We start from the raw sequence: 25,578 nt of genomic DNA on the forward strand, positions 1-25,578 counted from the left end.
AAATCACTGAATGTCTGCAGAACCTCTTTTCTTATCATGATGGAATATCTTATCTGTGTGGACTTGGAATGTTAGCAAAACCCCTCCTGAGTGGATTTATGGGATGTGGATTGAGGATTGAGCTCCCTGCCACATATGTGCTCCGGGAACATTGCCTGAGCCCTTGACCATGCAGACTCCTGAAATGTTGGCTGATCTCCCTGTGGTATGGAATCACAGGATGTTACTTAAGCACATTCTTCAGTACAAAATCCTGAAATCATCGGAGGACCAGAGGGCTGGAAGAGAGCAGAAATTGGACATGTCCATGCTCCATTACATGTTGGAGAGAAGCAGGGGCTAAAAAGCACCATGGTCAGATCATGGAGGGTCTTAAAGACCAAATGAAGGTTACGAATAGTTCTATAAACTATCAAGAGCCACTAGAGTTTTGAGTAGACGAATGATGTGATACCAATTGTGTTTGAAGAAGCTTAATCTGGTAAGAGAAATAGGTAAAAAAACGGAAGGGTGCTGGTTTATAAAAATAATCTTTAAAGACAAAACAAAAAATTGACTTTTATGCACATTTCTTTACTTACTACCTATGGTGGCTTTTGTGCTACAGTAGTAGAATTAAGTAGTTGTGACAGGGATTGTACAGCTTGTTAAAACCAACAATATTTACTATCTGCCTTTTACAAAAGAACTTTGCTTACCAGTGTTCTAGTGGGAAAATGTAGCCTGAACTTTTTTTTTAATGTTTGGAGTTTTTTGGTATATTTTTTCTTATAGCAGTCTCAACTGAATTCATAAGTAGCTCATTTGTTCCTTTATTTGACCAATATTTACTAAACACCTGGCATACGCCAGACACTTATTGAGGCACCGGGAGTGTAAGGATTAAAACCGAATTTTTGCCCTTAAGGACATGTGAAATGTAGCCATGTGGAATTTAAGGAAGGGGAGGAAGAAGTTGGGACTGTTGCAGAAGTCAGGTGGATAGGTGTTAGGTGGTCCAGAAAAGTCCAGCTGACTCCTGGCACCCAGGTGGCACCGTCATCATCATTACTCTTATTTTCTCAGAAGCTGCAGTTCCTCAGCAGGCATACGTGTCAATTCCACCTTTTCCTCCCTTTCTTTCTCTTTTTCTTCCTTCCTGCCTTCCTTCCTTCCTTTTTTTTTTTTTTGTAACAATAATTGAATTCACTTAACCACTTAACCACTGAGGCACATTCCCAGCCCCCTTTTTTTAAAATTTTGAGACAGGGTCTCACTAAGTTGCTTAGAGTTTCACTACACTGCTGAGGCTGGTCTTGAACTCGAGATCCTCCTGCCTCAGCCTCCCAAGCGCTGGGATTACAGGTGTGCTCCACCTTGCCTGGCTCCATCTATTTCTCTTTGCAGCAAGAGATTCACAATCCCAAGTAGATTCAAAGGCAGGGGAATTAGAAAAAGTTTTAGAAGAGCATAAGTTGGACTGTAGTCAAGGGTATCTTTGGAATGTCTGTTCTGCTCAGAAAGACACTGCAGCAAGGTTTGTGCTGGACCGGCATCCCTCATCCAAACACTAGGGCTAGATGTGTTTTTTGTGTGCTGGGGATTGAACCCAGGGCCCTGTGCTTGTGAGGCAAACTCTCTACCAACTGAGCTATCTCCCCAGCCCTAGATGTGTTTTAAAATTTAGAAATTCTGAGAACTTGAAAGGTAATATGGTGTATTCACTAGATATTGTATTATCCTTTAAGCATAAATTTAAATATTTCCTCAGTGGGAACATATAAATATTCGTATTAAGTGGGATAATGATTATAAATAGCTTTCTGTCCTTTAAGGCCAGGTCTTGTTGTCAAATAAATTGTGAAACAACTTTAAGTTTATATATTTGTCTAAGGTTTGAATTGTGGCTACAGATCTATGAAAACTAAGAAGAAAAAAAATTGTAAATTACTTAAATAGACCTCATCAGAAAAGTGATTTTAAAAAGTGTGACCTAGTTATATGATGAAATATTATATAGCAGTGGAAATGAATAAACTCTTTTCATGTGTCATTATGGATATGTCTTATAGAAATGATGTCAAGAGAAAGCAAGTTGCAAAACAGTACATTCATAATTAGCTAGGATATGCCAGGTTATGCCACAGTAACAAACAGCCCCTATATCTGAAGCTTAAAGTTTTCTTTCTTGTTCATGCTATGAGCTCAGCACTGGCCCAAGGCAGTTGGAGGAGTTTCCTTCTTGTTCTGGAACTCAGCTGCTCTGTGGAACATGATGATTATTTGGTAGAGGGAAAAGAGCGGCATAGAGTCACTGGTTTTTAAAGATGCTGGCAGGAAGTGACATGTTCCTTCTGCTCTGAGTCTTGTTTCTCCTGAGAGGGGCTGGCTAGCCATAGCTCAGTTGGAGGTTATTAGGGTGAACCTCGTGGTCAACCAATGTTCAGCCCTCAGGAGTTGCTGGCGGGAGCCCCTGGTGGCTGCTGGGACCTGGCGAGCAGTTATCTGCATGCCCGAGCTCTTTATCTGCTACTACTCCTGGAGTTTGAACTGATAGTCACCACTCTGTGATGTTATCTTACTTCTGCGTGTTTATAGATCATGCAATGGCGTCCTCAGGGTGTGGACCTGGAACCTTCTCTAGGAGAGTCTGAAGGGGTGAACAGGGCACCATGTTGCTTGTGATTTTTGCCTTTAGGCTGGATCCTTTTCTTTGTGTTTGGATGGACCAGCCTGCAGTTGGGCATTTAAAAGCACAGGAAGCTCAACTAAGCTCTTCTGAGATCTGTCCAGGGACCTCCCTTTCTTTAGGCCACTCCCCTGCTCCAGAACCTCCAAGAGCTCTGTACAGCTCACAGGAAAGATCACAAAAATAGCAATGGCCCCCAGGGATTGAGCACCTGTTACATGCCAGGTACTGTATGGACTCCCTCCCAAATCCTCATGGCAACCCTGGGGGAAGGAACTGTATGATCTCCATTTCACAGACGTGGAAATGAAGGTCCAGGGAGGTGAAGCATTTAACTGGTGAGGATGAAAGAGGAAGGCAAGGAAGAGGCAGGACCAGATGGTCACCAGATCTGGCTGGCTCCAGGGGCCTGCTGAGCCCCAGGGTCAGCGTCCTGCGGTCTCATCCTCACCTCTTCCTGTTCCTTGCAGGGACCAGCTGCTCCAGCCAGCCAGGCCCCCCTCACTGCCCCTTGAGCAAATCTGTCTGACGTCCCTTCCAAGTCAATCTAGAATCCCTCAGGTTGCCTTTCCCCAACGCCAGCTCAACAAGTCCTGCTCTGGCTCACTTCCCCACCATCCCACAGCTAGCCTACAGGAACCTCCGCTTAGTCATCTCTGCCTCCGCCGTGCCCCGCATGCGCTCAGGGCACATCTGGTGTCCTTCCAGCATTTCTTCAACAATTATTGAGCACCTACTGGCCACTGGGCACTGTTATGTGCAAAAATATGGCAGAGAATGAAACGAAATCCCTGCCTGTGGGAAGCTTAGTGTGTCTTGAGGACAAACATGAACAAGTAAACAGGTCCCTGTACCGTGGGATGCCAGGCGATGAAAAGTGTCACAGAGAGCCACAGGTGGGCCAGGGCGTGGATGGAGAGGCCAGGGTCAGGGAAGTCCTGGGGTTGGTGACACTCGCACAGGGAGCAGATGCAATGAGTCTGTTTGCCTGCGGGACTGAGCAGCCCAGGGAAAAGGAGTGAATACCTGGGTGAGCTGGAAGCCACGTGGAGGCGAAAAAGGAGTGTGAGGAAGGGGTTTGAGATAGGAACCCCAGCATCCATCTTCTTCTCCATTTAAAAGTACAACCAACTGGCAGGCCTGTAATCCCAGCTACGTGGGAGGCTGAGGCAGGAAGATTGCGAGTTCGATCCCGCCAGATCCTGACTCAAAATAAAATAAGACAAAAAGAGCTGGGGATGTAGTTCAGAGGTAGAATTCTCCTTGGTTCAGTCCCCAGTACTGCCAAAGGGGAGGGAAAAAAGGGAGAGATGTAACAGGGACTGGTCATCAGCATTTACTCTAGATATGGCAAGACCTCCTGGCTTCTGTCTATCCAGAATAGACTGGATGTTAGAAGGATCTTGTGATATCATTGCTAATTTACTTTTTCTTTTTCCCCTAGCACTGGAAATTGAGCCCAGGGGCACTCTCCCACTGAACTTTATCCATAGTCCTTTTCATATTTTTATTTTGAGACAGGGTCTTGCTAAATTGCCTGGACCGGCCTCACATTTGTGATCCTCCTGTCTCAGCCTCCAGACTTGCTGGGATTACAGGCATGTGCCATAGCACTTTGTAAGGATAATAATTGTTGAATTCAGGTGCAGAGTGTGCAAGTGTTCCTTGTATTGTTCTTTCAACTTTTCTGTGCATTTAAAAATGTTTCTTAGACATGGGTGTTAAAAAGGATGATTATATTGGCTACAGGAAAAGTATTCAAAGTTGGATTAGTTTAGGGATTCTGGTCCACGGCCTTTCCTGCACTACCTCACATAATCCACTCACATCCCTGTGGGGTGGGCAGCCCTGGGCTGAAATGAAATGAACAGAAACTCAGAGGTAAGTGGTTTGCTCGAGGTCACACAGTCAGCTTAGGCCAAGTCAAGAGCTGATCCCACTTCTATCTGAATCAAAAATCCCTGCTTCTCTTTTTAAAACCACTTCTCTCCCGTCCCATTTCCCGGGGCTGTTGGATAAGGTGAGACCTATGTGCATTTACGATGTCCTAGGCATTGCCTGTATGCTCAGATCCTCACAAGCACCTCATATGGTCACTACTAATGACATGCCCATTGTATTGAGGCACAGAGAGTTTAAGTAAGTTGCTTAAGGCCGCACAGCTAAGAATGGAAGAGCTAGGAGCTAAAGAACCTGGGCAATCTGGCTCTAGAGCGCCCCCTTAAAAGGGTCAAGTTAACAGTGTAAAAATCGCTTTAGGAACATAGAGTTGTTTCTGGTTCTCACAGAATCCCTGAAGAGTTCTCCCCCTGGCTCTGGCACTCCAGGTCAGGGCCCTGGTTTCAGATGTGTCCACATGGGGGACACTTGCATCTTAGATCCCTCTGGGAGCTTCTTGAAGCTGGTGTGGGTGCTACCGCCTCTCCCCACGGGTCTTCAGCTATTGCTCACTACCTTCTGAGCTGCTCTGGATCAACTCTGGTCTTGAGGTGCTGTGTTCAGAATGGTCCGGTGCTAAAGCGATGGGGTAGGACACCAACCTGCCTACAGAATGAGCTGGGGGTCCAGACAGAACATGAAGCAGTTCCCCATCAGTGGTCAAGGTTGCCTTGGGAGACAGGCCAGTCTCCAGGGGAGGGGGTGACTTGCTTCTCCTATAGCAATGTCAGTCTCCTCATCTGTACTTGTTCTGTGGGATGTGCACCTGTCTTCCTACGGCCCTTGATTTTGTGCATGCCGGCCTTGGATTCACCCGGGGGCCAGTGTGCCTCTCCTACCTCAGGGCCTTTGCCGCTGCCGTTCCCCCTGGTGGTAGTGCTTTTCCTCACTTTAAGCTGGTTCCTTCTCGCTCTTCGGTCTCAGCTGACGTTCGCCGTTTGGGGAGACCTGCCTTGTCTACTCTAGCCTGTGGCCAACACGTTCTCCTGTTTTATTTTGCTCATATCTGCTATCAGTACCAGATCATTATGCATTGATTTGAGTTTATTCTCCTCCACATGAATGTGAGTTCAAAGAAGACGAGATTTTATCTGTTTTGTTCTCGGCACCAACAACTGCATCTGGCATTCCATAAACAAAGCGTGAACTGAATGAATGAACGACTGAACGAGACGCAGGCCAGGCCGACCCCCGGCCTACAGTCCCGTTCCTCTGCCGCAGTGGGCTGCCCGACGCGCCAGCCTTTGCAGACGGCCCCTTGGCCACCTTCTAGAGGCGCCCGGGCGCGGAGCGGGCGGGCACTGGAGAGACGCTCCCCTCCAGCCTGGGCTGTGGCCGCGCGGGGAGAGGGGCTGTCGACATTTGGCGACGTTCCCCGCGGCCGCCGCGCCGCCGCGGGGGCGCCGGGGGTCGGGCGGCGAGCGCGCGCGCGGGTCTTTTGCGACGGTGCCCGGCGGCGCTGGCCCCGCCCCCCGCCCCCGCGCGGCCGCCCGCCCCGCCCCCGCCGCCGCGCTCGCTCCGGGCCGCGCGGCCCCCGCCCGCTTCATGTGGCCCGGCCCGCGGCGGCCAGCGGCTGGGAGCGGCGAGGCGGCGGCGGCGGCGGCGGCGGCCCGCGAGGCCCGGGAGGCGGCGGCCGAGGCCCAGGCGGCGGCGCACGGGAGCGGCGGGAGCAGGCCCGGCCTTGGAGCGGCCGCCCGGCTGCAGCATGCGCGCCCGCCGGGGGCTGCTGCGGCTGCCGCGCCGCTCGCTGCTCGCCGCGCTCTTCTTCTTCTCGCTGTCGTCCTCGCTGCTCTACTTCGTCTATGTGGCGCCCGGCTTAGGTAGGCGGGCTGCCCCGCGGCGCCGACCCCCGCGCGGCCCGAGCCCGCGCGCCTCCCCGCCCTGCGCGCCCGGCTCCGGAGCCGCGCCCCGCGCCGCCCCGCGGGACCCCTTCCCGCGCCCCGCGCCGCCCGGGCCCGGCTCCCGGCATTCCGCGCACCGGCGCCGGCCGCAGCGCCCCACCTCCCGCGCATCCTCCGGGCGCGCCGCCGCCCCGAGCCCCCGGCCGCCGGTGCCCGGGCGCAGGTCCGCCGCGCCCGCGCCCGGCCCCGGGTCCTCCAGTCGGAGCGCGGGGCAGGGGTGTCGTCCGCGCTCCCCTTTCTTCCTCTCCGCCCGCGCCCAACCTGGCGGGTGGGAAAGAGGAGGCTCCGCGGTGCCGGATGGTCCTCGTTGGGGACCCGGGGAAGTTTGAGTGGGCCCTAGAGCAGGGACTGGGCCGGGGCCCCGGGGAGCGCGGCCAGGTGGAGGTGGGGGAGCTGGAGCGGAGGGACCGGCACCGGTTCTGCTCAGGCTTGGCCTTTAAAGGGAAGACCGCCTGGGAGCGGACACCCCTCCCGCACCGACTTCATCAGACAGCAGGCGTGGGGGACAGAGGACGCTGGGGTCAGACTGGGATCCCAGCCCCTGCCCGGGGTGACCTTGGGCAGGTGACCCAGCCTCAGCTTTTCTCCTCTGTAAAATGGGGGTACAAGTCCCAATCCCATAAGGTTTTAAGGGTAGAAGTAGATGAATGCTTTTTAAAGCTCTTATCACTATACCTGATGCATAAGAGTTTTCAAAAGAGTAAAATCTTTGATGATATGTGAGTTTCAGTAAAGAAGGGAGTCGTTGGAAGATTTAAGGAATGTATTACCTGACTTGGCATCGCCATGGAACTCTAGAGAAAACCTCAGTGTTGGGCGAAAAATGAGCAGAAGATGCTTGCTGTTGGGGGTGGAACAGGAAGAGAAAATTCTCCTAAAAATTTCTGGATTATTTGGGTGTTAGAGGTGATGGTTTAACTGTAGGGAGAACGCCTTTTAGTATTGTAGTAACTAGTGCCATTGTCTGTTGACTGCCAATTCTGAACTGGCTGAACAGAGAAATTTCCAGATACAGCAGGAGATTCTTTCCTGATTATCTTAAAAAGCATATTTCCCTTGGTGGTTAATATTGATATTTGGTACTGTAAACTGGATCTGGGAAGATGGAACAGGCAGCATCAGATTACCCTAACCATTTACCCAGTCTTAGGGAAATGCATGCCTCTAGGGAGGTACAGTGCATAGCTTGTTGGCACTTGATGAGTAGATGTAAAAGGATAGGGATTCTGGCAGAACAAGAATAGATAACTAATTAGTGGAATTAATTGAGAAAATAATTCATTAGCATATCAGATATTACATTCTCATAAAAGTGGGTGTGAAATGGTGGATTGGGACCTAAAGGTAGTCTTAGAGCCATTTTTTCCCTCCTTTTGTGAAAGTGATACATATTTCTGGTCTGGCTCCATAAGTCAGCTGTATCTAAAGGGGAAACTATGTCCCATTGAGAAGATAATCACCCTTTTGATTGGAAAGGTTAGGAGCCAGACTCTCTAACAGAAATGAAACTTAGGATTAATCAGGGTTCCCCAGTTGTAGGCTTTTGGTCCGTGGAACCCCTGCGTGAATAGATGTGCTATTTCCATGCCATATCTCGTGTCACTGAAGGATGTAAAGCACTTTGGTTTTCATTACCATCTCCTTGGATATGCGTTTGCAAAGGCAGATATATTTAGGTCTTGGTTCTGTTAGTGGGAAAGAGGAACAGTAAAAAGGATGTGGAGGGCTTCACACAACTGCTGTTAGATTCAGCTGTTTGTTCTAGCCTCTGTTGTTAATGAACTTAATTTTTCAAATGTCTAGCTTTGGACTGGGGAGGCAGATGCTTCCAAAAGATTAGGGCAGCCTGGAGGAATACAAGGTTTTATGTACCTTGGGATATGAAGACCTTATTTGAGACAGTTATTAAAATGAGCTTAGAAAATATATTGGTTTGAACCACATGAAATTCCGTTTGTAGGTCAAAACAGCATATAGTAACTGTTTCATATAGTTTGGTCTAAAACCCTTGCAGATAATGATACTTCTGTTTTCTGGCGCCATGGAAAGTGGCAGACTTGTATTTCCTCCCAGTTTAATTTTTTTTCCGGTTCTTGCTCTTGATTTGTTTTGTAAAACTTGTGGCCATGTGCTCAAGGACAAAGAGAAATCATCCCTCCAAGAGTCCAGCTGTATTCAGAAATAGGTAGGCTTGAATTTGGGATGAGAAAAAGCACGTAAGCTCCAATAAGAGTTTTAAAGTTATTTGTGTTTAGTACAGCCTAGACAAAATTTCAGCCTAACTATTGGCTTAGTAGTTTTGAGATGATTGTAATTCTTAGTATTGTTGATCAGTTATCGAGAACAAGGTGAAATTTTCTTGGACTTGAGGGTTTTCTGTGAAATGGGGGTAATGTGGTACCATGTCCCCTAAAAAATTAGGTACCAGGAAAATTCCTGAATGTGACTATAGTGTGTTTGTGACAAATGCAAAGTACCCTAATATCCCCATCCCAATTCAGTTAATATTTTTAAAATATGGTTGCATTGGATATTATGTTTTTATTAATTCAGAAGTAGTGTTTTATATCAGCAGTTTAGGAGAAATTAAAAGGATGGGCAGAAAGTATGAGAAGAGTGGATTTGAAAGAGAAAGTGGAAGGCGGTCAGGTGCGTGGACGTGCCCAGATGTCGCCCTGTCGCTGATCATGTGTGTCACCTGAGGGTGGAGGCGTCCCTCTTCCTTTCAGGGTTCTGAAGAAAACTTTGAACTTATTTATGGCCCTTTAACTTAAAAAGAAATCTAAGAGCTCAGAGTACTTCTAATATTGTAGCCTGATCAGGTCTTTTAAAAGATAACAGGTGTGAACCATTTATAAATACACATATAAAGTGCTGATTTCAAGACTTTAGGGTTTATGGTGCCATCATATGGCAGGGTACAGGTTCCTGACCTCTGCAAATGTTAACACAGCAACCAGTATTGTGTGGTTATGGGTAGTAGTTTATACATTAATAGAATTTTGTTAATTAAAATTCTGTTCTACCATTTAAACTATTTTTTTTTTTTTTTTTTTTTTTTGCGGTACTGGGGATTGAACTCAGGGCCTTGTGCTTTCGAGGCAAGCACTCTACCAGCTGAGCTATCTCCCCAGCCCCATTTAAACTATTTTTCTCTTGTTCTTTGATTGCTGAAGAAAGGAAATGACTGATTTTTTTTTTTTTTTTTTTGGTGACCTTAGTTCCAAGAAAAGTTTGATTTATGACTGGGTTTTAGAAGGCCGGAAGCAGGAATTCTAATTTCACCTGACTTGATCAAATGACCTTGAGCAAGTCACTTGACTTCTCTGATCTGATACTTCAAAAAACAAAAAATGAAGCTGTTTTTGAAAAGCTAGAACTGCATCTTAGTAGAGCTTTTAGTTAGCTTTGAAAAAAATCATACTTCAATAGAGCTAGGGAAATGTTTAGTGTATAGAAGGCTGAGGGTTCATTTATATGCTATACAAATATTGGACCTGAGATTTTAGAGAAGATATGTATTTTATATGATCAAATACCATTTTTTCTAATAACCACTAGAAATTTTCATATTTCCCCCAGTCACGTATATCATGAAAATTGACTTTTTTTTTCCTTTACACAAAAATGCCCTCTGATCACCTCAGTGCACTTAATGCTTGGGCTTTTCTTGCACAAAATGTATATGGGGAAATGTGGGTTATTTCATTTTAGACAATTAAAGAACGTCATCCTGCTAAAGCCACCTTCTGAATTTCCCTCAACCCCCACACACTGGCTCACATATTTGAGTGTAGTGTCCTGCATTCTTTCATGGAAGGAATCCATATTTGGAGAACAGGTTGGCGTTATGCAACTGAGCAGCAGCACCACTGTTGACCAGGATTTTGGTGGTGGTTTGTGCCCTCTCTGTAGAGGTTTTGCTATTTTGGAGGCAAGGTCTTGGGTTTGGAGTTGAAATTTTGTTTAATAGTAAAAACAGGCTAGCCCTGGACAATCTTTGGAAGCAGCTGTTCAAACAGGCTGGGTTACTGTTCTGGGACATGGGTACTCTGGTCAGTGAGCACCTTCTGCTCCAGTCCTGTTTTCACCCCTGAGCTGACCGGGCCAGCTCTCTGGGAGGACAGAAATGCAAAGTGGTGGCAGGCCACAGTGCTGCCGGCCCTCTCGTGGCCTTGTATCTTGTGCTTTTTCGACGCTGGAAGATGTGTTGCACGCATCCAGTAGTGTGGGGCACACAGGCTTGTAGCAGGCCAGAAGCGAGGATGCGTGGGAGCCCTGGGAGAGGAGTGGGGAAAGTGGCAGTAACGAGGTCTAGAGGCACAATCGGAAGCCAGCAGACTGGGCGTGGGTCTGGGGGAGGGAGCAGGCGGCTGTGTGTCTATCAGTGAAGGCACAGTTGTCCTTCAGGTTCTGATGCTCCCCAGTGAAGGCACGTCCGCCCACCTTTGCCACGGTGAGAAAGTTAAAGGAATCTTAAGATCAGTGGTCGCTAGTCTGACATTTGAGTGTTTTTGCTTGTTCCTAGATATGGGGGATCTTTGAATTCAGGGTTTGTTTTTTTTTTTTTTTACTTAAACAGTAAGAAATTTTATTACTTTATTTAACAAAAGTCTTCAAGTTGGCAGTTCCAGGGTGGATTCTAAAATTTGACTGCTGTTTTCATTTCATAGATGATCATATGAACCCAAGTTGAGTTATGAACTTGCCCTAATTTGAGAATTAAGATATTCCCAGGTATGGTTGAAAAGACAAGATTAATCACAAGAAAAAATTAGAGGGAAATAGGAGGGAGAGTGTAATCAGGTGCTCGGTTGCAGATACTGACCCTTAGTGAGATGGGGTTCAGATCTGGGAGAGAGGTATGTGGAGAGCTGTTTGTTGCTTGCTTAGCATAGTGTTTGTGGCACCTCCTCTTGTCAGATGTGCTTTGGGAACTGAGCGCTTTAGAAGGGGTGAGGCGGAGCTGTCTCATCAGGGTACTTCCCTTCTAGGAGAAGGGCTTTGTACTTGTGCTTTTATTATGGTGGGGAGACCTGTAATACAGGCTACTTTGGATTGTGCTGGGAGTGACTTGGGAGAGCTTTTTGAAGAGGCGGTGTTTGACCTGGGGTAGAGCCAGTCACTCGTAAGTTTTGGGTGCCATGGGGTGCCCAGTACACATGAGGACTCTGAGACAGGAGCCAGCTTGGGTGGAGGTTGGCTGGAGTTTTGTGAGTGAGGGGCCAAGGGTAGATGAGCTTGGGAAGGTAGGAGGCCAGGTAGGGCCTGCTGGCCACGGGAGGACTGGCGCAGAGGAGTGAAACTTGGCGGAAAAATCAGCCAACCCCGTCCCCCTGACGGAGCAGGCACATCAATTTTCTTGCTCCTCAGATAGAGGGTGCTGCTCTTCTTAGGGTGGTGGTCAGAGTGAAGAGGGACCTGCCTGGGAAGGGGTGTGGCACAGCGTGGCACGAAGGCCCCGGTGCTCCGATGCTGCCGGTAAAGTGAGAGGCTCAGAACCCACTGTGCCGCCCAGTAACCTGATGTGCCTTCGTCTGCTCTTCTCTTGAACCGAGAGGCTTGACTACAGTCCGGACCCCAGGGTCCCTCCCACATCTGGAGTTACTTGATTGGAGCTCGAGGTAGAAGCAGGATGGTGACTCCTTTACCTAGTGAGGACCTCCCCAGCTCTTTGTGAGCTTGCAGTGCTGGGGATGGAACCCGGGACTTCCTGTGGGCTAGGCAAGTAAGCACTCCACCACGGAGACGCGGCCCAGCTCTGGGAACCACCTCCCTTTTTTTCCTGGTACTGGGGACTGGACCTAGGGGAGCTTTACCATTGAGCTACATCCCCTATCTCTGCGCTCCCCCCCGCCCAGCTGTTTTTTTTTTTAATTTGGAGATATTTTGAGACAAGGTCTCACTAAGATTCCCAGGGCTGACCTTGAACCTGCAGTGCTCCTGCCTCGGCCTCCTGAGTTGCTGGGATTACAGGTGTGCACTACCACCCCTGGCTAAGGAATGCCATTTTTAAAGGTGGGACTGAGAATTCCCCTCCTCCCTTCCTGGAGTGCAGAGCCAGCTTCTGTGCAGCTGCAGAGTGGCCAGGGCCCTGGCAGCTTCAGGCACACAGCCTCAGTCTTTGGGGTGAACGAAGAACCCCCAGAGAGCAGTGCTGTTTCTTTAGGACATTTCCCTGGGAATACAGGTCTTTAAATTTCTGCACGAAGTCTGTCCTGGAAATCATTTTGACAAAGAAAGGGGAAAAAAAGAAGGTGTGTTGTTTTGGTCAAAGGGAAGAACTTGAAGAATTTCATGGGACTGTCTCTGGGGTGGTAAGAATATATTTTTTTCCCCCTTTTTCTTTTCAGGCCTCTTTTGTCCTCAGGGTAATCCTTTTAAATTTTAATTTGCAAAGTCAGTCCTTTGCTCCAGCTTCACACTTCAGCTTTTAAGCACGAAATAGAGCCCTGGACTCATTACCTCAGTCCTCTAGGTAGTTGGATGTTAAATGAAATGGATACTACGTTTTGACCCAGTAATTCTTTTTATATGGTGGCTTTGTATTGAGGAGCATCCCGACTCCTGCCAGTGCTGGGGAGTCCGTGTTTTCCCAAGCATGGGAATCACATTCAATTATTCACAGTGCTGCTTCTCTCAAAGTCCTCTCTCCTTCCCCCTCCTTTTGTTAGTTGGAGTGAACAATTATTTGCTCCTGGGCATTGTTCCCCTCCTTTTCAGGTTTGAGATGCCCAAGTACTTTGCTGCCAGCAGAAGGGAGCCGGCCATTGTTTCTGAGGTGCCTTAGTTACAGCATCAATTATGAACAACTCTCCTGGCGTTGGCCTGGGCTGCGGTGAACAGGCGGGTGCAGGAGAGCGCAGACAAAGCGGCCCAGGGCTGTGTCTAAGACTTAAGTTCACGGGGGTGTACTGGTAAGCACGACTGTTTATTATTTTTTATTAAGAGGAGATAAGATGTTTAAATAAATATTAGTACACAGGGAGCTTTTTCACCCTCCAGGGGTCTTAAAAGCACAATTATAGATATTGAAATATTTTGCTTAATTCCCATGTGTTGAACAACCATAAACTTGGAAAGATGGAGAAAAAAGAAAAAGAAAACAGTGTTTTTTTCCCCTAAAAAACTGCTGGTTATTCCATTTCGAGGAGCTCTACCTCGAAGCCTAAAGTGTATTCGTGGTTGGATGCGTGTGTGTTCTGTTTGGGGACCAGTGGCTTGTGAAGGTCAGGAAACAGTGTTTTCCACATGATGTGGTGTTGTCTTTTTGTGTGTAGAGTGTTGGGGAACGAACCAAGGTACCCCTCAGCTACCTCCCCGTCCCTTTTTATCTTTAATTTTGAGGTGGACTCTCGCTAAATTGTCAAGGCTTTGAATGTTTGATCCTCCTGCTTCATCCTGGCGTTCGCTGGGGTGACAGGTGTGCACACACACCTGGTGTTGTGGTCATTTTTGTGAAATTAAAAAAGGAAAAATCCTTTGTTTCTTTTCAGAAAAATAACAGTCATCAGTTTAAGGAAGTCAGATCAGATGGACCAAAAGTGATAGTAGATTGACTGCAGGATTTATGCCGTCTTATTTATTCCAATTATTTTCCTATCATGTTCCTGTTATCCTACCAACACTTGTCATTGTCTTTCTTTTTAAATTAGTCATGCAGCTCAGTGGTTGAGTGCTTCCCCTTGTGCCTGGGTTCCATCCCCACACTGGAAGGAAAAGAAGATCGCAGACTTCCTAGCGGACGCAGAATGACGTCCCGTGGCGGTTCAGCGCATCTCCCTCCCACTGGCAGTGCTCAGCATCTTTCCGTTGGTACCTGGCCATTTGCATATCTTGTTTAGAGAAATGTCTATCCAGGTCTTTTACTTTTTTTTTAATTTATTTTTTGGTACTGGGGATTGAACCCAGGGGCACTTTAACCACTGAGCCACATCCTTGGCCCTTTTTTATTTTTTATTTTGAGACAGGGTCTCACTGTGCTGAGACTGGCATTGAACTTCCAGTCCTCCTGCCTCAGCCTTCCGAGCTGCTGGGATTACAGGCCTGCACCACCATGCCTGGCTGCCCATTTTGAAACTGGGTTGATTGTCTTTTTGTTACTGAGTTGTTAGGAGTTCTTATTTTATTTTTTAATGCTATTAAAACTCTTATCAGATTTGTGATTGTCAAATACTTGGTTCCATTATGTGGCTAGTCTCATTCCCCTGATAGTGTCCTTTGATGCACAGTGTTTAAATTTTAAAAATATATATTTTTTCATGGTACTGGGATTAAATCCAGGGCCTTGTGCGTGCTGGACAAAAACTTACAGTTTTAATGAGGTCCGATTTTTTATTTTTTCATTTGTACTTTAAAAAGATACCCTGTCCTGTAAGTAGTGCCACTTAACTTTTACTCTGTACGATGTTTCTATTTCTTTTTCTGCCCATGGTGCTACTGAGCTGATTGCATTTTATTTTTTTGGTAGTGAGGATTGAACCCAGGGGTGCTTAACCATTGAGCCGCATCCCCAGGCATTTTTTTTTTTAGTTGTTGATGGATCTTTATTCATTTATCTAATATGCTGTACTGAGAATCGAACCCAGTGCCTCACACATGCAAGGCAAGGGCTCTACCACTGAGCCACAACCCCAGCCCCACAGCCATTCTTACATTTTATTTTGAAACAGGGTCTCACTGAGTTGCTGAGACTGGCTTTGAGCTTGTGATCCTCCTGCCTCAGCCTCCTGAGCTGCTGGGATTACAGGTGTGCCCTACCAAGCCTGACCCAATCTGATTTTTGAGAAAGCTAGAATCAGTTTTTTTTTTTTTTGGTTGGTTTGTTTCTCTTGTGCTAAATGTAAGCTTGGTGCTAGTTTCTTGGTTTCAGTTTATCTTTAAAATGGTTCTTCTGTTGGCCAGAGCTGAGATGCTCTCCGTGGTTAGAAGTCTGAAATGTTTGAATGAAAAGTCCCCTGGCACCTCTTCTAAGCCTGGGGTCAGGGTCTGTCCTCATCTCTGATATTTCTTGTTTGCCAGTGATTTTGTTCAGCAGGACTGAAATAGAATTCAGGTTTTAACATCTGCTTCTAACTGCAGTTCTCTAAACCTGAGACAGGGCTAAATGTGGGGGACAGTACAATTTACAGGTTATGCATAATACAGAAGAGAAGTTTGTAAAATATAGGTTGAGAAACAGTTAAGGAGACTAGGTTCAGTGTTGGGTCTCCCTCCACCATGACCTGTTTGTATTGTCCTACTTAATAATAAGTAATAAAAATAAATAGTAAAGACACTGAGGCGGGGCTTCCAGCCTGGTATTGTGGGATTTTGTGTGTGTGTGTGTCTGTAGATTCTAAATTGGAAATTCTTTATTCACCAGAACATTCCATCTGTCTCCCCCTTCCTCCCTAGTCCATGACATGGACACTGGCTCCCAAGATGGTCCTTGATGACCAAAGATGGGTGTGCTGTGACCACAGGATTTTTCCCCCCTCTTCTTTATAATATCATCTGAAAATGAAGAGTCTTTGAAGAATGGGGAAATAGTCTAACTTAGAGAAACCTGCTGGACTCCTGCAACTCTGATGTGGTAAAATCTGGCAGTTTTATTAAGTTTTTCTTGATATCTCCTGAATTGTATGTGTTCTTATCCAAGTGAGAAGGATAATGGTAGTGATTATAAGCAGTTGGTACTTGCAAGTATTTAGAATTTGGGGCTTAGGCTGAAAGGCTGAATCACAGCCGTGGCTTCGCATCTGCCGGACTTGCCCCTGTTTGCATGTCCGGTTGAGAGAATGGTTGGTAACCAAATGAGGGCCAGTGGAGGGTGGCGGATCTCAGGTTCTCTGCTCATTTGTGTATGTTGAAACTTGCTGCACAGTTGGGCCTTTAAGGTAAAGAACTGAAAGGATCAAATAAAAACATGGATTTGTAAAAATGTTAATTACAATTGGAAGTATACTTCATAGCACAGGTTCGGATTCATGACACCCTGCAGTCAGATGCTTGGCGGCTCTTGGGGCCGGGTTTGTGAAGACTTGACAAATGTGTTTTTTGGTCCACTTAGGACTCAAGACAATTTTAACCTTAATTTCAAGTCGCAGTACTTTGTATTTTATGTAGCATTGATATAATAATCCTTTGATATCGTAAATCACAAGTGAATGTATTAATGGTTTGTCTTATACCTAAAACTGAAATCTATATGAAAAAAATTGACAAACATAAGAAAACAATCCGTACTGACAAGAATTGGGTTAGGGCATTTCACCCTAGTCGTGATAGCCCTCCCTCTACCACTGAGCTACATCCCAGCCCTTTTAAAATTTTCATTTTGATCCTGCCGCAGTGGTGTACATTTGTAACCTGATTCAGGAGACTAAGGCAGGAGAATTGCAAGTTCGAGGCCAGCCTGAGCAATTTAGTGAGATTCTGTCTCAAACAGCAACAACTGTGTGGGTGGCAGTGGCTTGGGGGCCTGAGGTAGGAGGTTCACAAGTTCAAAGCCAGCCTCAGCAACTTAGTGAGGCCCTAAGCAACTCAGTGAGACCCTGTTTGTAAAAAAAAATATAAAAAGGGCTGGGGATGTGGCTCAGTGGTTGAGTGCCCCTGGGTTCAATCCCTGGTACCAAACAACAACAACAGAGTGGCTGGGGACCTTGGGGATGGTAAGTGCTCCTGGGTTAAATCCTGTCTGCCATGTCCTGAGTAGCTGGGATTATAGGGGTGTATCACTGCACCCATTGGTATAGTAATTCTTATCTATTGCTGTGAACATTGCTTCTAATTTTCATTAGAAAATATTTGGGTTAATGTTTCCGAGTTTATGGTAAGATATACATTTATGGCTTGAATATGGTTGCCAGTCCTTGCTTTGGACATGAGAAACTGTTTTGTCCTTTACTTCTTTGAAAGAGGGATAAAGAAGAAACACTTTCTGAAATTGAAGTCCATAGGGGTGATGTGGACAGTAAGCCATCCTGCACAAATAGCTAAGCCTCTTGTGTTCCATACTATTGAGTAGAAAGTGCAAGTAATTTTTGCTCCGTTGCTAAGATATGCTTTTAATCTTAGCGAGGCCAGCACCCGTTGGTTGCATTGTCTGGAAGTGGCCGCAGGAACCCTTCCCTGTGCATACTGGGCCTTGCTGTGTGTGAGCGAGTGAGTGGGAGGAAGTTGAAGCTTGGGTGTTGGTGTTGGATTGATTTTCTGTTTCACGGTTGACTTGGCATGCTTGGCTTTTTCATTCTGGTTTAAGTATTAGGAATCTTAAGATTTGTAGGAGTTAGAAGATTTGGATTTATTTGAATTTCATTTGGCACTAGGGGAAATTAACTCTAGGTTAAGGGCTACTTTTTGGGTTGGCTTTATGTTAAAGGTAATTTTTTTCTTTGATAGTTATTACAGGAAATTTCAAATGTGTAAGTGTAAAGTGCATAGTATAGTGGACAAAAGTAATTTTTTGGTGTGACCAGGGATTTATGGTGCAACAAATAAAGGTGAAAGGGCCAGAAGAGTCCTCTCCCCGCAAAGCACAACATGACTACAGACTCATCCCAAACCTGGATTTTTAAAGCTTTTTGGTTCAGGCATCGTGCTGACCCAGGTCCCTGTGAAGAGGAATAACAGTGTATAAACTCCCGGGAATACTGTGGGGATTAAAGGAGAGACTGTCAGATGTTTGCAGGGCTTGCTGTACTTGAGTGTGCTTCAGATAAGGTGCCAGTCCCCTGACCACAGCAGTGAAAAGAGAGCTGGTCAGGTAAAGAAGGAAATTCCTTGTATTAGCAGCCCAGTGACCTCTGCATGCAGGGGAGTTTCTAGAGGATTTCAATTTTTTTTTTTTTTAACCCGGTGTTTTCATCTGAACTTGAAATTTAGAGCCACGAGTAAGAAACCTCCGAGGAGAAACCTCCCATGTGGGGGCTTTACCTTGAAGGTGCGGCTCAGCCCAGGGGCAGGTGCCGGGGCCGCTGGAGCTGCTGAAGTCTCTGAGGTGCCCAGGGATCACCTAGTGTACGTGGCACCTGTGTCCTTTTGACTCCCTCGGCTTTTTCCCCTGAGAATCTCTTGCTAATTTCTGCAGCTATTTATATCACTTTGATTCAAGCCACATCGGTGCTTACAAAGGAAAGGGTGGCAAAAAATGCCCACGTAGGACTTCTTTGGCACACAGATATTATGGTTTGTATTTAGTCACATTCCCCAGTAGCCACAAATTAAACGTCACCACTGGTCTCGTTTTAGTATTATTAGTTTTATTAATGTATTAGTTTTACAGTTAGAATAGTCCGCGCGGATTGAAGCCACCGTGTCAGGCGGTATTGTGCGGGTGAAGTTCGACTTCGTTGTGAAGTTTGAGACTTACTGGTAGATTATTCATGTGAGTGAGCTGTGTCATCAGAATGAATCATGTCTAATTAGGAGCTAACAAACGTGACCACCCTTGTTCTGCTGAACAATATTTTAAGCTATTAAATCAACTTCAAGAGTCGTAAGAGGAAATTCACTAATTTATTCACAGTGTTATCACAGGTGTTTGGCTGCCTCTCGCCTTTGTACACACACAGATGCCTCAGTTGGCACCTTGGGAGTTGCTAGGTCAAGAGAAGCAGCACAGGAACAGTTCAGTGACTGCGGGGTCTGTGATAGGGGACCTCGTGCTGTCTTCTTGCGGTGAACCCTTTTCCAGGGAGTTGCTCCCGGTTCTGTACCATACATCATGTCTGGGTGAAGATTATTTCTGGCCAGGGATTCTTGATAGCAAAGCTGTAAAGAAAACACGCGTGCTGTCTATACTGATCGGGGAACCTTAATGGGAATTTCTAGTCCCTCTGGTGTCAAGTCTGTTTACTCTCGTTCCTAAATGCTGTTGATAGGATTTGGTGGAAGGATTTCGAGTGTCGCTGAATGTCACACCAGCGTGGTCACTGTGAGAGCACCGTAGTCCTTTCTCCCTTTGCTTGGATCCCACTGAGTGGAGGTGCAGCCCTTTTCAGGGAGCCGTTTGGACTCAGTGATTGTTTCTTTGTCTGTCATGAATGAGTGAACTCGAGCCAGGCACCTTGAGCACCCCAAGCCGGGGAGGCTGAGGCTGGAGGATTTCAGTTCCAGGCCAGCAGGGCAACTTAGTGAGATTCTGTTTCAAATTAAAAGTTTTAAAAATGGGCTGCGGCTGCAGCTGCATGGTAAAGCACTTCTAGCACAACTGAGGCCTCAGGTTTGGTCCCGCCACTACAAAAAGAAAAGAAAAAGATTAGGAGATAGGGTCACCAGGTTTGTTTCTTTGGAGTGGAGACCTAAGGATTGACCCCTGGCCGCCGCCCGCTCTCCACTGCGTTCTCTCCTTCCTGGGACGCAGCGTGTGGCGCGCTTGTACTGTGAATCCGTGGGCAGGGTATACCTTCCCCTGCCTCCCCTAGCCCCACCCGGCTGTCCTCGCCCTTTGGGAGATCCCACGTGGAAGTGCTAGATATAATGAACATTCAGAATATTTCTTTGCTTTGCTTCTGAGTTGTTGGAAATGATTAGGTTGAAATTAAACGTGATGTTTTCTTTTTCCACCTCCCTTTTTAATATATATGTGCAGTATGAGAATACTGTTGATCTCATGTAATTTTTTTTTGTAATGGTAATTATATATAGTTAGTTTTGCTATAATGTGACTTAAGCATTAAGTCCCAAAAATCACTGTATTATACAAAATTGTTCAATAAAAGTCATAGAGCTTTTGGAAAATTAACGGTATAGGTAACTATCATTCACAAACTCCGTTAGTGACACATTAAAAAAAAAAGGACCAGGCAAGGTGGTTCTTGCCTGTAACCCCAGTGACTTGGGAGACTGAGGCAGGAAGGCAGAAGGGTCGCAAGTTTGAAACCAGCCTTGGTAACATAGGGAGAGATCCTGTCTCAAAATAAGAAATAAAAAGGGCTGGGCTGTAGCTCTGGGGTAGAGCACTCGCCCGGCATGTGCGAGACCCTGGGTTTGATCCCTAGCACTACCAAAAATAAGGACCCTAGTGAAAACATTAGCACAGTTTTGCACATTAAATGTTTAAGAAATACCACAAATATGACATTTTTACTTTGAAATAGTCCTAAAGTTTGTTTGTGGAACTGGGTCTTCACAGACTTGTGGCCTGTGAGTCATTGTGAAGTGGTGGCAGGAAGGTGTCAGCTGAGCGTGGCTCACTGGTGTGCTGAGTAGCCACTGTAGTGTGCCTATGTGCGTGGGTGTCTCTTCAGGCCGGGGTGGTTTTCTGGGTGTTCACCAGGGAGGAAGTTGCACATGCAGAAACAGAATTTGGCTTATGCTCATTGTACCTAGATATTTCAGTTGTGCTGGAACAAACTTGACTTGCAAAACAAGCCTTGTAGCAGAACTGACAGTATAAGGCAAAATGTGACATGTAATTTGAATAAATATATGGAATTTTAAAAAAGCTTTGAAATGTCAATTTGCAGAAAAGTTGCAAGTTGGGTCCAGTAGCTTTTTCTTGAACTGTTTGGTGACATGATGTTCCCTCTTCCCCAGATCCTACAGTTTTACCAGCAAGGACTTTCCAAGAGAAGCCCAACCATTCTAATTAAGAAAATGATATTAATACTTTACTGTCTAATCCTCCGATATCTATTAAAAAGTTTTGCCAGTTTCCCCAATGGTGTCCCTTTTATATCAAAAGGATCCAACTCAATCATTGTATTCCTTGTCCTGTTTCTTTGGTCTTTGGTCTCCTGGAAAATCTGGAAAAGTTCTCAGTCCCTTCCTTGGCTTTGTGACTTTGACACTTTGAAGGATGACAGGCTGTCCCTCACTGGGAATCTGTCCGGTGGTCACATGTTCATTTTTTTCTCTTCTGGGAATGGAACCCGGTGATGGTGTGCGAGGCAGGCGCCCTTCCACCGAGCCACCTGCTCAGCCCCTTCTGTTTTGAGGCAGGGTCTCCCTGAGTTGCCCAAACTGGCTTCAGTTTGTGATCCTCTGGCCTCAGCCTCCTGTGGAGCCGGCCTCACAGGTGTGCGCGCCGCACCCAGAGGTCCTGCGTTCTTGATGCTGTGCAGGCGATGTGGCCGGTGACCTGTCCCGCTGCTGTGGACGGTCACAGGGTCACTGTTCGGGGGTCTGCTGGTCCTTTCACTTTGGTTGGCGGCGCGTGTGGAGCGGCAGAACCAGGTGCACGCTCTTCTTCCTGACTTTGCGGGGTGGTGGTCTCTCTGTCGGTAAGGACTGGGCCCTTTTTCTTTTTGTGGTGCTGGGGAGCCTTCTTTTTGATCGGCACAGACCTGCATTCTGCTGTTAGTTTCCGTGCGTGATCGTGCTGACCCGGCCAGGGGAGCCCTCGCTGCGGCCGCGTCCTGAGCCCCCGTGCTGGTGGGACTAGGCGGTTCAGAGCGCGCCGTGCCGTCCCGCCCCCCAGCTTTGGACAGGCTCTTTCTTCAGACGGCCCTTGGTTCTGGCGCGTGGAGGACGGCCGCTGGGGAACCAGGGTCAGGGCGCTGGCGGTGCCGTGGCTCCTGGGCCCTATCACGAGGTGGTGCCAGGCTCCTTGGTGGAGGGAGTGCGCCCGGCAAGCGGAACGCCCCCCATCCCCCCACCGCAGGGCCAGTTGCGGGGGGTAGGGGCGCCCCCTTCCCCTCTTTATCTCCCGCTGCCCTTGGCACACTTCTTGGGTCAGCCCCCTCTGCGGCTGAGTTGCCCTGCCAGCCGCCTGTCTGCGCTCCTGCTTGTGCCCCAGCACCCCTGCTGGCTGCCAGCAGGGGCGCCCTCCTGACCACGTGGACACCGGCACCTTGCTCTTGGGGCGAGGCTCCCAGGGCAGGCTCCCCACCCTGAGCTCAGGCATCCCTTGGCTGCCACCTCTCCCATTCCCCAGCAAGGGATGTCTCTCCGGTTTGCAGCCCCACCTCGCATACCCACAGAAAGGGGAAAAAGCCCCGAAACAACAATTCTGGGGTGCCGTACCAATGAGCTACATCCCCAGCTCCCCCTTTTCTTTTTAATTTTGAGACAGGGCGTCACCAAGTTGCTGAGGCTGGCCTTGATCCTGTGTTCCTGCCTCAGCCTCCTGGGGTTACCGGTGTGTGTCCGCAGACCTGACTTGTGTAAAACTTTTGGATAAGTAAATTCATATTTTAGGGAAAAATATTTGTCTTGGCCATGTCATCTAGTTTTACATTCTGACAATAAAGTCACCATATCTGCCTGATTTTCTTTTCTTTCTTTTTTTTTTTGCTTTGTTTCGTTTGGGGCACAGGGTAGCCTTCCGTGTCCTGGGCTGGGCTCCAACTCCTCACCTCAGTTGATCCTCCTGCCTCAGCCTTCCAAGTAGCTGAGACTGTGGGCACACGGGCCACATTTGAGACTCTTTAAGACTGTTTTCTATGTCTCTTGGTGTTCCAGATAATCTTGATTTCTTCGTGTGGACTGCACATTTTTAGCTAACCATAGGGTGAGGTTGTGAAAGGGCCATCCCTTATGATTGTGATCGGTTTTCCCCTCCCCTCTTCAACCCTCCTCCTGGACAGGGACTGGGGTTTGAGAAGCCCTTTTCCCACACGTGCTAACTGAGTCTGGTTTGTCTGCTGGCGCCCTGCTACCCCAGCAGCCCATCTCCCCCTCTTGCTCTGACAGGGGCCACAGGCAGGGCGGGCTCTCTGAGACGTAGTTGTGGTCCCTACAAGAAAACCAAGGCTTAAAACAATCCAAGAACTGGTTCACAGCTAGGTGTGGTGGCACATGCCTGCAGTCCCAGCAGCTCAGGAGGCTGAGGCAGGAGGATCACATGTTTAGACAAAGCCAGCCTCAGCAGCTTAGCAAGGCCCTAAGCCTTAGGGAGACCCTGTCTCAAAATAAAAAAAGCTGGGATGTTACTCAGTGGTTAAGCATCCCTGGGTTCAATCCCTGGTACCAAAAGTAAAAGAAAAAAAAAAAAAAAAAAAAAAAAAGAATTGGTTCACAGTGACTGAATTTTTTTTTTTTTTTTTCCACATAAGGGAGTTTATTAAGCAAACAGAGTGTTTCCCTGCAGGGTAAGAGAGAAAATGAGAGGAAAAGAAAAAGGGCGCGCTCTAGAGAGAGTGTGGAAAGTGAGGAGGAGAAAGTGAGTAGGAGAAGAGAGCATGAAAAAAGCCAGTGACTGAATTTGTAGCGGACAGATCCGTAGTTGGACCCCAAGTGGTCACCCCTACCCCAGCCTGTGCTCTTGAATAAGGTTTTTTGGCTTTTTGCTGAGGCTGGCCTCAAACTTGCAATCCTCCCGCCTCAGTCTCCTCAGTAGCTGAGATTATAGGCTTAGGCCACCATGCCCAACAAAGAGGTGTAAACTCTTGAAAGTTGTGGTTGGAAAATGAAAAGTAGATGCCATTAACGGTCTGGAAGCACGGTGCTTAAGTGGCTGTATTGCTTGAATAGGCCCAAAGTAGCGGTGGGCAGAATATGAAGAACAGAGCTTTTCTGATTTCCCTCTGGAAACTGTTGTGAAGATCAGTCTTAAAAATGGGTACTTAAACTGACCGGTGCTTTTGAAGGAAGAGCAGGGCAGACCTCTGCGCGGAGCCTTCAGCTCTGCTTGCGTGGAGTAATGCGGCTAATTATTCAGAGGGGAGTGTTTCCAGGTGCAGAACTTAACCACTTTGTGCCTTTGTTGCCTTTCACCTCAGCTCTCCCTTGTCCCTGGCATTAGGCAGGTGTGAGGTGGCTGTCTGGGAGCGGGAACCTCCCAGCCTACGCGCTTTGCAGGATCGTTCTTTATGCAGAGCTGCAGGCCTGCCCTGGAGTCAGGCTGGCACCTCACCCTCCTCTAACTGCAGAGCCAGGCCAGTCATGTCTGAGCAGAAGCACCCACTACTGGCCAGGTGTGTTTTTTTTTTTTTTTTTTGGATTTTGTTTTCCTGTCCTTGGTGCCAGGGCCTCACAAATGCTAGGCAAGTGCTGTCCCACTGCGCCACAGCCCAGCCAGGCTTTTTGAAGTCTCTTAAAAGTGGCACAACTGAAGGAAGCTGGCGTCTTGATGCATAGGCTGTAGGAGAACAAGGCCATTCATACCCAGAATTCCTGAACTCCGGAAGTCAGAGGTGTAGACAGCTTAGCCTACAGGCCCTAAGAAGCAGCTAGCAAGTTCCACGCCACGTGTGAGCTCTGTGTGGGACAACAGGAATTGCCTGTAGCTGGGCCATCACACACTGCCATGAGCTCAGGGCCAGCCATTCCTCCCTTGCTCCCATCCCAGCTCTGCAGTTTGCTGGTTTTGTGACTTGGGGCAACTTACTGAACGTCCTGTTTCTACATCAGTTTCCTTAGGGGATTGATCATAGGGAAGGGCTTATTAGCGAGTCCCTGCAGTGGTAAGCATTTCCAGTAAATGCTAGCTGATGCTAGGATTGATATTCTGCCTGTTGGGATGGTATAATCTTAGATGTGGTCTAGGCATGAATTCACATGTAGAACAGGATCTGAGGAGTCAGCCTTTTAAAGAGCAGCAGATATTCAAGATTACTGGGCCTACCTCTGTGTTTTACAGATGGGAAAGTGGGACTCTTAGCACTGTTACTGGGTTTGCTCAGCTAGACTAGAACCGAGTCCCAGCCGGCTCTACTGTGGAATTACCCAGCTAATCAGGAGCTCCCCTGGTGTCCAGGTGATGAAGCTGGTGTGGTGGTGCCGGGCGGTGGGGTCGAGCTGGGACAGCCGGGGAGAGGCTGTGTAAGTAGAAGCAGGGCACTTGGTGGACTTGATCTTATAATTCAGACGACAGTAAATAGGTACAAGAAAGTTGACGCAGGAGAAGGCCTGTTTCTAGGGGAGGGGTTGGAGCCGGGGCACGGCCTGCTGCTGCACAAACCTGGGGCGAGTGGGGTGCCCAGGTGTTCCGTTGCTGGGAGAGCCAGGTTGTGTGGGTCTTTGAAGTGGCAGCAGGGCAGATCAGGTACAAAGGGCATTGTGGCTCCATCATCACCAGGGTGTGATAAGATCAGTCACGTAGGGGTCACTGCAGGTCAGGTTTGTTTTTTCCCCAGTAGCTTTTTCTTATTTGGATTATAAAATAATATATTCAGTGTATAAAATGGGAAATACAGCAAAGCATAA

At 47.5% G+C, this 25,578-nt stretch overlaps 1 protein-coding gene across 1 annotated transcript in view; it reads left to right on the forward strand.

Moving 5' to 3' along the window:
• Nucleotides 1–6,143: 6,143 nt before the first annotated feature.
• B4galt5 (beta-1,4-galactosyltransferase 5) overlaps nt 6,144–25,578 on the forward strand; it is a 76,850-nt gene continuing 57,415 nt past the window's right edge. Inside the window, exon 1 of the mRNA XM_047540867.1 lies at nt 6,144–6,426. Coding sequence (XP_047396823.1) covers nt 6,312–6,426 — 115 coding nt within the window. The 5' untranslated portion in view covers nt 6,144–6,311. The remainder of the gene's footprint in view (nt 6,427–25,578) is intronic.

This window comes from Sciurus carolinensis, chromosome 2 (assembly GCF_902686445.1).
Source record: "Sciurus carolinensis chromosome 2, mSciCar1.2, whole genome shotgun sequence".
Taxonomy (NCBI): Eukaryota; Metazoa; Chordata; class Mammalia; order Rodentia; family Sciuridae; genus Sciurus; species Sciurus carolinensis.